Source organism: Pinus tabuliformis, chromosome 5_1 (assembly GCF_031772625.1).
Source record: "Pinus tabuliformis cultivar Carrire ecotype Pingquan chromosome 5_1, CPIR1, whole genome shotgun sequence".
NCBI lineage: Eukaryota > Viridiplantae > Streptophyta > Pinopsida > Pinales > Pinaceae > Pinus > Pinus tabuliformis.
The window spans coordinates 470,499,233-470,511,583 of NC_142305.1; the positions used below are offsets into that span (position 1 = coordinate 470,499,233).

Genomic DNA, 12,351 nt, shown 5'->3' on the forward strand with positions numbered 1-12,351 from the left:
AAAATAACAACAAGAAATGCTTATATAGAAATGATATAAATAGCATTGCTATAAATAGTATTTTAGGTACGAATGTTTGAAATAGAAACAAGGAATGATAAAATAGAAATGCTAAAAATAGCATTGCTATAAATAGAGTTTCAGGATACATTTCAATTTTAGTTAGTCTCTGAACTAAAATTAAGAATTAAAATTCGAATTTGATCTTAGCAGTTGTTTGAAAAATAATTAATTAATTCATCTTGAGTTAATAAGTTGGAGAAAATCAAACATGAAATCTATGTGAAGACATGCAAGAGTTTCCCCTTTGATTGAGGAAGTTATCCCTTAATTAAGGAGATCAAGATGAGTTGAACTTTGAGTTGTAATTAGTTAGCTTAGTTAACTAAGTTAAGTCCAATTAGATTAGTTCCAACAGTTTGTGTAACTGATTGTGAGTTTAGTTAGTTAGTGCATGCATGCATGTAACTACTGCACTTCGGATAATTGCATATTCTCTCATAAATAACTCATGCATGCTAGTTCAGTCAGAGACCCAGTTGAGATCGAAGGAAGGGACACTGTACTATCAGTTGGAGGAATTTTCCTATAAAGGAAACTCATCCATGCAGAAGGAATTCATCTCCTTCAGGACTGCGCAATTACTTTTGAGTTTAATGTGTTGTGTGAGAGGTAAATTCACATAGGTGGTAGCATTGGACCTCGGGAGAAACTGTGGAAGGAAATAGGAGGCTTGGAGGGTAGAGGAGAAGGTTTGTGAGAAGCCTTTAATTGTCTATGAGTAGTAGAGGGATTGTACTGAGAGCTAGATAGCTTGTGAGCTAAAGATTTGTGTAATCTGGACATATTTCCACTTGTATGATATTATAGAGATCGAGGTTTTTAGCTGAGGCTTTCCCCAACGTATTCTTCTGTGTTCATGTGTGATTGCTTTATCATTCTCAGTTATATGTGTTCTATTTGATCTTGCTCATATTCGATTAAGCTTCCACAAGTTTGTTGTAGAATTAGATCTAGTATTTTTCTTTAGTATATTTCATAATCTGTTCATCTACAGTGGGAAATTCTACAACCTATAGGAATGGGAACCTTCACCCGTTTACTATCCTGTATATTAAAACTCTGCAATATTGTCTCGACATAGTTCCTCTAGTTTAACCGTAGCTTCCTCTTTTCCCTATCTCTTTTAATTTCCATGCCCAAAATATAGTTTACAGCACCAAGATATTTCATGTCGAATTTGAGGACAATTGGGTCTTCAAATCCTCGATAATTTCTTTGTCATTTCCAACCAGGAACATATCATCCACATACAAGACCAGATAAGTAAAATGGTCACCAATTAGTTTAAAATACACACAGTGATATGATTTGCTTCTGGTGAAGCCAAGTCCCAGTATAAATGTATCAAATTTCTGATACCACATCCTTGTTAACTGTTTTAACCCATATAGAGACTTTTTTAACTTGCATACCAGTTCTTTCTTACCCTTCACCGCAAAGCCTTCAGGTTGTTTCATGTAGATCTCCTCTTCTAGATCCCCATGAAGAAATGTTGTCTTCACATCCATTTGTTCTACCTCAAAATCAAAAACAACAACAATAGATAGAAGTAATCCAATAGGCGATACCATGGCAACAGGAGAAAAAATATCACCAAAATCAATTTCCAACACTTGGGAATAACCTTTTTCTACCAGCCGAGCTTTTTATTTCTACAGCTTTCCTTCTGCATTTGTCTTCTTCTTGACCAACCATTTGTTGCCCTTGGGTTTCCTTCCAGCCAGCAACTCCACCAGATCCCAAACCTCATTTTTGTGCAAATATGTCATTTCATCAACCATGGCCTCTTTCCAGAGTTTTCCATCCTCCGAATCTACTGCTTCCTTCACAGTTCTGGGATCATCATCAGTAATAGATAAAGAAAAATTTGAACAGAAAGCAGATGGACTATACCTTTCTAGCTGCTTTATTTCTCAAACTGATCTTCTCACAACCAGATTTTGTGGCTCTTCATCTTCTGATTCCTCTTCTACTGTAGAGTATGATTCTTCCTCCTTAAGCTCAAACTCTATCTTCTAAGGTTCCTCTTATGGTAATTCATGTTTAATAACATCTTTTAGCTCTCTAAACATGACATCTTGGTTGTACACAACCTTCCTTGTTATTGGGTTCCAAAGCTTATAGCCTTTTAAACCATCCTTATACCCAATAAAGATGAACTTTTCAGATTTACTATCCAACTTTTTTCTTTTCTCCTTTGGAACATGTACATATGCATCACATCCAAATACCCCCAGATGTGAAAGAGAGGGTTTCTTACCAGTCCATACCTCTTGTGGAGTCTTATCCTCCAACGTTGATGAAGGTGATATGTTGACGAGGTAACATGTTTTTTTCACTCCCTCTGCCTAGAATTCTTGTCCTATCCCGGCACCACTGAGCATGCTCCTTGCCCTTTCCATCAATGTCTTATTCATTATTTATGCAACTCCATTTTGCTTAGGTGTGTATGGACTAGTCTTCTGTTGTGCTATACCACACTTCTTACAGAATTCTTGAAATTCCTTCTTGCAAAACTCTCCACCATTATCTATCCTTAGCGCCTTTATCTTCTTCTTTGTCTGGTTTTAGACTAGAGCCTTAAATTCTTTAAACCTATCAAAGACTTTAGATTTATTTTTAAGGAAATATATCCATGTATTCCTTGAGAAGTCATCTATAAATGATACATAGTACATAGACTTATCCATTGATGAAACCTTCACAGGTCCAAACATGTCACTGTGCAGAAGCTCTAATATATGTTTCGTCCTCTTACCACCAGAGGGGAAACTCACCTGATTCTGCTTCCCATATACACAATTTTCACAAAAATCAAAATCCAGAGAGATATTAGTCATACCTTCTACCATACCTTTACCATGAAGTATTCGAAAGCCCTTTTCTCCAATATTTCCAAGCCTTTGATGCCATAGCATGGTCTTTTCTCTAGAGATAGCTAGATTTTCTGCTCCACTTTCAGGAACCAAAGAACTGTTGCACCAATCAATAACAATGCTACTTTGCAGCTTGTACATAGTTCCAATCCAAACTCCCCACATCAATACCAATGCTCCCTGAACCATCTTGTATGTATCCCTCTCGAACACTATTTTTACACCTGCATCATCCAGCTTGCTTACAGAAATTAGATTTCTGGCCAATGCAAGAATATGCAAAACACCTGGAAATGTTTTTTTCATTCCACCTTACAAATTCAACTTAACATTTCCACGACCAACAATTTTAACCTTCCTATCATCCCCTAAGAAGACATCACCATCATCATATTTCTCATACTCGCAGAACCACTCTCTATGGGGAGTGAAGTGAAAGAATGCACCTTAGTCAATCAACCATGCCTCATGATCTACATGTGTACTTCAAGAAGTCAAGTACACATCCCCACCTTTATCTGAGGTGGTTTTTACCTCTGCGGAAGGAGCATCAACAGATCCCTTTCCTTTTTCAGGAGCTTTAGATTTATAGTCACTTTTGTAGTTCCCTTCCTTTTCGCATTTCCACCACACCTTTACAAGTTTTCCTTGAGATTTGGATCTCCCTCTAGATTTAGATCTCCTACTCAATGACTTATTTTTGTTTATGTTCTGGGACCTTCCTCGTACAGACAAAGCATCACCATTCTAGCTCTCCATATTTTCCCTTCTCATCTCCTCTGTCAGTAAGGATGAGACTATTTCATCAAACTACAAGGAAGTTGCATTGGTACCTATTGCAATAACCAGACTATCCCACAAATCTGGTGGAGAACACAACAAACAGATGCACTTATCTTACAGATAATAACTGACTTACCACAATATTAAATGAATTCATATGCTTTTTCACTGAGTCTCCATCTTTCATGCTCATGTTATACAGTTTTTTCCATAGGAATAGTTTATTCACCAGAGATTTAGATTGGTACAAAGTCCCTAACTTTTCCCACAAATCCTTTATCGTAGCTTCCCCTGATACATTCAACAATACTCAATTTGAGACACACAATCGTATTGTGCTCTTTGCCTTTTGATCCAACTTCTTTCGTTTTTCATCAGACACTCTCGTTGGTTTAGTACCTGGATCTATCACGATCCACTGATCTTTATCCACCAACAGATCCTCCATCTTGAGTTTCCACAACTCAAAACTATGACCATTAAATTTCTCGATCTCTATCTTTCCACTGCTCACCATCTTCTTTCACCACAAGAATCGATCCCTTAGATCTCCCACTGAACAGGGTCTACCATAGGCTCGAGAGAAATCCCACAGCAATGAAGGCATGCCCTTAAAGCCAGAATAGGTCTGATACCAAATGTAGGTTTTAACCCTATATAGAAATTACCTACATACGTATTCTAAGAATAGAAAATAAACAATGTGAGAGCATAATACATAAAACACATATACACAAAGATTTCCCCTAGGTCCCAAAACTAGGACTACCAACTTGATTTTTCATTATGTTCCTTTCAATGTTACAATACATATATATACATGCTGAAGCATCCAATACCATGGACCGAAAACCATCGCACCCAAAACCATGTGTGAAAACCATGCACAAAACCATACGTAGGTTCGCCCACCTAATATAGGGTCCCAAAAAATTTCTCTAGGGCGCTGCCCCGGACCCCATAGAGGGAGGCTAACCATCCCCCTCAAACCCCTTATGAGCCCCCCACTATGTGATCGGCACAACAAAAGGCAGGCTCTGCCCCCCCTCTAACCCCCCTGTTATCTAGGAAAGCTAGTCGTGGAAAGAATATAACACAACCCAACAAATAATTTATTGATAGTTTTACAATTAAAATAGACATTGATAATGGGACAAATCAAATGCTTGAAAAATCTTACATATTTGTATCAATAAGTTCATTACACAAATACACTCCAATTAACAATCAATATCAATTTAAAATTTAAATAATTTATTAACATTACACATACACATGCTCTTCCATGTTATGTTCATCACTTCAGCGAGTGAAGTTTATGGCTTTGGTGGTCTATGGGCAATGATTATATCGTATTTTTAAAAATTTAAAATAAAATAAGTAAAGTAGAGATGGAAATAGGTTGCGCTTTTATCTGCTATGCTGAGTAAGGATAGAGTTTGACTAGCAAATTGCTCATGACAGGATGATTTTCTTGTCAAATATAACCAAATATTTTTCATAACCGTTAATATCTTTTGTTAAAATGATTAGAACAGGTGCTATAATTGTTTAAACTGTCAAATTTAACGACTGATTCAGATTTGAAATTTTTACCCTAATGCTAAACACATCACATGTTAAGTTTATGGCTTTGGATATCTACATACTCAGATCACAATCTCTTAAGGGAAATATTATATCGTATTTTTTTATTTCTAAAATAAATAAAATAAAAGTAGAGATGGAAAAAGATCGCTTTTTCTATGTTGTGTTGAGCACTTCAGGATGTTAAGTTTATGGTTTTGGATATCTACATATTAGCTCTTAAAAGGAAAGATTAAATCGTATTTTTAATTTAAAAATACTAATAAAAAAATAAATAGAGATCAAAATAAGGTTTATTGGAATTACATTTCCATAATAAATATTTTTATAATGGAAATTTGGATTACAAATTTTTATGTTTCAAAAATTGAATTAGGAATATTTTAGTTAAATGAAATATTATATGTTTGAATATATGTAGTTTAATTAAGAGATGTTTTTTATATTTTTTTTGGTAATATTTTTAAGTTAATTTGGTTAGAAAGGATTTCTTAGAATTATAAGTTTGAATTTTGTAATCTACACAATTTTAGTTTCCTTAGGGTTTTAGGGGGCATTAAATCTGTTTATACATTTAAAAACTCATTTTAAACTTCAAAAATATACAATGTCACATTTTTTTTTATCACTTGATTCTAATCAAATTAATAAAACATATGACATACATGAGCAGATCATTTTTGTAGAGTTTAATTATTGGTTCAAACTTTACAAAAATGTTCAAAGTTTGGTAAGTGGGCATATGCTTCTTTCATCCAACATTGAAACTAACTATTACTAACTTAGGTTAACTTAGCCCACTTATCTTCTCACCAAATACTTTTACCATGAGCTTAAACCTCTTCATCGACTCATTTTTCAAAGATTATGCTTCCTTTGTAAATGAAATTAAATATATTAAGCTTGACCAGTCTGATATTTTGGTTAGTGTTTACATTGTTTCTCTCTTTAGTAAAATTCCCATTAGTGAGACCATTAACATTATTAATCACATCATGGACCCTAATACTTCCAAGTTAGTCAAAATTTGCTTGAATTCCACTTCTTTCAGTTTTCAAGATGAATTCTATGAACAAACATGTAGGGTTGTGATGGGCTCTGCACTCTCCCCCATTGTGGCTAACAATTTCATGGAAGACTTTGAGACCAAGGCCTTGCTCTTTGCTCCACCCTAAAGACTTATCAATGATACCTTTATTATTTGCTCTCGTGGTTCTGACAAGTTAGAATTATTCAAACATCTTAATGGTTAGTTTGCTTCCACCAAATTCACTATGGAAATTGAATTTGATGGAAGCATTAATTTCCTTGATGTTCTTATCTCCAGAAATGGCGATGGTTCCATGTTGCACTAGGTTTTCCATTAAAAAATCACACTGAATAATATCTCCATGTGAGTTCCCATCATCATCTCGCCTAGAAATTTGACTTGTTAAACACCTTAGTCACTCAAGCATTAAGGACATCTGATGAAAAGCACCTTAATAAGGAGAAATCCCATCTCATGAGGGTGTTTGAAAATAATGGTTATAAAAACCACTATGGCCTAAGAGCCTTCTAAAGAGTCAATAAAGGTCTTAGAACAAACAGTGACCCTACCAGTCCTATCATCAATGCCCAACTTCCTTTCATCTAAGGAAATACATATAAGATTGTGCACATTTTAAGGGAGAATAAGGTTTTTGTGACCTTCAAACCCCTTAATACAATTCATAGTACCCTCAAGTCAGTGAAGGGCCATGTTGATCCTTCATATATGAAAGTTCTTTACTTGATTCCATGCTCTTGTGGGATGCCCTATGTTGGTGAAACTAGTTTATCCATTAAATAGAGAATTTAGGAACATGATGTTCACAAAAAACATAGTCACTCTCAATATTAATCCCTAGCTGAGCACTCTGAGAAAATTAAACGCCACATATGCATTGAATATTCGAGGGTCCTTGCTAAAATCAGTCATTACGATCATAGGAAGTTCAAGGAGGCCATCGAGATTTAGAAACGTATGAGAAATATAAACATGAACAATGACTAGAAAATTAGTTAGAATTAGATATCTACTCTTAGTAACTTCAAGATTTGTTTCTTTTCTAAGTCTTCATAAGTCTCCTCCTCCTCTCTTTTTTTGGTGTCTACCTCTTCATTTGTTCCATTCTTTCCTCTTTTATCCCTCCTTGTATCCCTTATCATTGTTCTATTGTTTTTTTTTTTAATTATTTATTTCCATTCTCTCTTTGTTTACTTGTTTTTAAATTCTTATTTTACGTTATTTTATTTAATAAACCCTTATCCTTCTTGGACTAACAAGTTTGTGTGTGTGGATATACTTATGTATCACATATGTATTATATATATTATTCATTTGAGTACCATATGTATTAGATTTTTAGCACTATTAAAATTATTATAAATTATACACTTATATTAATATTATTGGAGGTATTATAAGTAATAAGCCTTATTATATATATGTATATATTTCATGACTTTTAGAGATCTGTCACTGATATGTTTATGGAATATTTGTACTAAGCAAATGCACTCAAACTTTTTATCGACTCATCCTCTGAGCTTAACCCCAAAAGTGAAAAAAAAATGAATTCACTACTTCTAAATAACAAAAATGCTTAAACAACCCAAACACACATTTCACTTTTTGGTAATTAAATTTAATCATTTATTATATATTATTATAAAATATATAATATAAATTTATTATATACATTTATATATATAGGATATTTGTTTATTTCCTATGATTTTTATTTAATCTTTCTTTTTCAATTTAATTTTATTTGTGTTTTTTTCCTGCTGCTTGGTTAGATTTCTCGTCATTCTATTATCTTAATGATAAATAACATTGGCTCAGATAATTTAATGCAACAGATATCAATTATTTTCAAGTCGCTCAAGGTTAAACTCCTCAAACAAAATAACCATGGTTCTAAAAGTTTTAAAATATATAAGAAACTCTTAAACGTATCAAATTAAAATAGATAAAAAAAACTCGGTAAATTTTTTATTCTAAATTAAAATTTAATAATTTTACCTCTAAAATGGTTCATTTGATATTTCTTTTCCTTAATTGGAAAATGACCAAATATATTAAAATTTAATTATCAATTAATAATAAACATAATTATTATTAGTTATTGGTATACAAAAATTAATTTGTAACTTAATTAAAAATAATTAACATATATGAATTCAGGGTTTTGTGATCCATATTATGAATGTTGAGAAATTTTTAAGTAAAAATCACATAAATAAATTATAAGTCAATCATTTGAAACCATCTAATGTATGGTTCATTTTCGGAATAAGATGAAGAACCACATCATAACATTAGATTAAATAGATTAAGAAAGATGTTTTCTAGTTGTTAAAATATAATGACTAATTTTGATTAAAAAATTATCAAATAAAAAATTAAAGTAATTTTATTATTATTATATTAATCAAAACAAATAATAAAATAATAAAATCAAACTTAATTATTCTAAATTTTAAATTGATAATTTATATAATAATCAAGTTTACTATTGATTTAAAAAATATTTAAATAAATAAGAAATTTATACAACAATATATATTTTTAAAATAAATAATTATCCATACAACAATATAACTAAATTTATTGTTAATTTTACCTAATTAATTTTAAATATATTTAAATAGTTAGTATGTCCATTCAACAATGAGAATTTTTATTTTTCTGATTAAAATTTAAAAAATTAATAATAACAAAAATTAATAATAATAAAAAATTAAGAACAACTCAAAATTATTTTGAATTAAAAATATATATAAATTCATAATAACATTTGTTTTGAAAAATAATAGAGATCCATAACCAACAAAAATTAAAAAAAAAAATGTTAAAATATAGCTAAAGTGTACAAAGTATGTCTCTTCGAAGACATTCGATCAAATTTGAACAATACAGAAAGGATTAGCATGGCCCCTGCACAAATCTAAAAATGGTCCAAATTTTTTATTCTCTGCAAAAAAAAATGTACACAGTATATATTGTTAATGGAGTTGTCTATAATGTGATTTTTTGGAGATTCCGGTGACGGAAACTGGAAGAAATTGAGGTTAAATCTTGATTTGTTGCAGTTAAAATGGTTTTTTAACTGCATATTTGGATTCAGCACCCTGAAAAATCCCTGGGACGCTTTCATTGTGCAGAAATTAGCTATCAAACTTGCGATTCCAATAAATTCCTGCCGAATTTCTACCGGAAAAACCCGCCAGAAAAACTTTCAAAAAATCATCTTATAAACAAATGCTATTGGTAATTTGCTTTTCATCCGGTCTATTAAATATCATTTTCTTCCCATTTAACAAACCAAATAAAAAAACAATAACCAACAATAATTTAGTGTATGGTGTTTAATATTTACTAGCTATAAAATATTTTATACACGTGTACCCCTGGGCTTAGAGAAACAGGCCAATAACTTCCGAAATGGGCGCCGAATTGAGATCGAAAACCTCCTGTTCCTCCCCCTGCTGAGCGGTCCGTACTCCGCTCGCTGCGGCCTTTGGTGGTCCCGATCACCGACTGTAGGCATCTGGAAGCGGCAGAGTGGGCAGGTGCTGTGCGATTCCAGCCACGTCAGAATACAATGGGAGTGATAGATGTGCTGACATGGCATCTGACGTGCCACCTCTCCCAAGTTAAACTCGTCGTTACAGACAGCGCATTCTGAAACGAGATTCTCTCGCGAAACGATGACGGCGGGCATGGCTTCAACGGCCGGTTTAGAAGCTGGAACCGCAAACGCAAAATCTCGGTTCCGCTGGATCGGGAAGTCAGTCCTCAGTCCTATGGAAGGCCCTAAGCTCCTGCCCGCGAAGCGATTCGTAGCAAGTAAAGGCTGCGACTCCTGAAGCCCTATGGCCCTAGGGCTCTCGCCTTCTGCATTGCTAGCCTCGGGCGGTTCTGGTTCTCCTCTGGTAAAATCATGGGATTCGAACCCAAACAATTGTGTATGAGGAGTATTGAGTTCTACGAATCTACTATCGCAGGCAGAGCATCGAATCTCATCCCCTCCGTCAATTAATACAAATTGGCGACATTGATGGCACCAGTACTCACAGTCAAAATCATGGTCGTAATAAGGAGAAGCCATTGTAGCAGCCATTTCGCCACGAGTTTCAAATAATTTCTGTATGTATCTGTAAGTGCACAAAAAGGAAGGACGCGGTTATATATCATCGGCCCACAACGGTCAAATGCTTTCCCCGATCCCTAAAATCTTCCTTTTAGGAAAAGCAACAAAATATTATTTAGTAATTTGTTTTCCATGATGCGCCTTTTCTGGTGTTTCCTCTTTAGGAATAAAGAAAAAAAATAAATAATTATAATTAGCGTAATGCCGGCTTTTTCCTTGCATTACAAGATTTATTTTTAAACATTTTAATTTAAGCAAGTGCATATCTTTATCTTTTCCGAATTTACATTTATAATATGTAGTTTATAAAAATGATTTATATATATTTTAACTATTTATTAATTAATTATATTTATATATGGGGTTATTTTAAAGTCATTAATTTTAATTTTAGCAAATGCATATTTTTATTATTTATAAAATTATTTTATAAAATATAAAATAATTTATATTTTTAATCCTTAATTATTTTTTTTTTTGTGTGAGAGGGTTTAAGATTATTGTATAGCTTTCGCTATGTGTTATAAGATTTTTTTTAGACTTTTTAATTTAAGCAAATGTATATTGTTATTTTTTATATATTTAAATGTATAAATTAAAATTAAAATTAATTTATATATATAAGAAGTAAAATTTTGATTTTCATTAAGAGAGTCAAATTTATGATTACTTTGAAGTTAATAACTATTTAATTTGTATAAGTATATATTTTAATTTTTTGGGGAACTTTGAACTTATTAAGAATGATACACATTTTTAATCACTGACTTAGATCGATTCTAACCTTATATTTATAAGTGTCAAGAGGAATCAAATCTCTTGAGGTGCAAATCTCTTTCAAGGTGAAAATCTTGAGGAACAATTTGCACTTTGAGAGATTTGATTCCTCTCAACATTTTATAGTTTTTGGGTTAAGATGGACCTAAGGCATTTTTAGTTGCGGGAAGTCACAAAATTTGTAATTAACAACATTATGTAATGTATAAGTTTAAGATTAATAGGATCATTTGATATTTACTCACTTCACTGAGTTGATTGAAAATATAGAGTATTATCGAGAATGATCATTATTAATTTAGTTTTTTAAGTTTTTCAAATAGTGAGACAATTTGTAGATGATTAATATTAGGTATATGTATATACCTAAAATTAATTTGATGATGTGAAATTTACTTAGTTCTCTTAATTCCTTGAGATCATAGAGACTATTACTTAGAGATATTATTCAGAAGTTTTGATCATCTTGATTCCAACAATGCTTGAATTGCCTCAATCCGACGTCGTATGAACAAGTTATGGCATTATGAAGTTTTTTCCCAATAGTGAAAAAGTCAACAACAGGGTTGACTTGGCTGCTAAATGGGTAGTCCATATTGTTGACATCAACAACTGACTGTACAAGTATGGTTAACGGTGGACCAATCTAGTTTTGACATGTGGTATCATCATACAGGTGCAGGTGGCTCGTTTTGATTGGTGGTTTGGTTTGAGGTGGCCCTTTATGAATGGTTAAATTTTTTATATAAGCATTGAATGGCCTCAGCGGGGTTCGACCCCTAAACCTCCCACAAAATAACTTTGAACTCCGCCATTGTGCCACAACTTTGGTTCTTAACCATATAGGCCACCAGTTGTATTTATTATAATATGTTTTCTACATTTTAGGGGAGGCGCATGGCACTTGGCCCCAGCCACTGGTTTTTGTTACCACCATATGACCCATGGAAAACTCCTTAGAGCACTATGGTGGAGAGGGTAGGGACTAAGCCCCAACCCTTGCTTATAAGTCGACCACATGATTGCAGTGGAAGGGAGTAGGGCAAGGCACTTGGCCCTAGGCCCCAAACTTATCAACACTCACA

At 33.0% G+C, this 12,351-nt stretch overlaps 1 protein-coding gene and 1 pseudogene across 1 annotated transcript; one reads left to right on the plus strand and one right to left on the minus strand.

Annotated features, from left to right (window-relative positions):
- Window positions 1–9,216: 9,216 nt before the first annotated feature.
- LOC149165545 (U6 spliceosomal RNA) lies at window positions 9,217–9,304 on the plus strand (annotated as a pseudogene).
- Window positions 9,305–9,730: 426 nt separating this feature from the next.
- Window positions 9,731–10,459, minus strand: LOC149165546 (E3 ubiquitin-protein ligase SIRP1-like). Its single transcript, XM_089429850.1, has one exon. It carries the CDS (start codon window positions 10,457–10,459, stop codon window positions 9,731–9,733), a length of 729 nt encoding a protein of 242 aa, XP_089285976.1.
- Window positions 10,460–12,351: the final 1,892 nt, after the last annotated feature.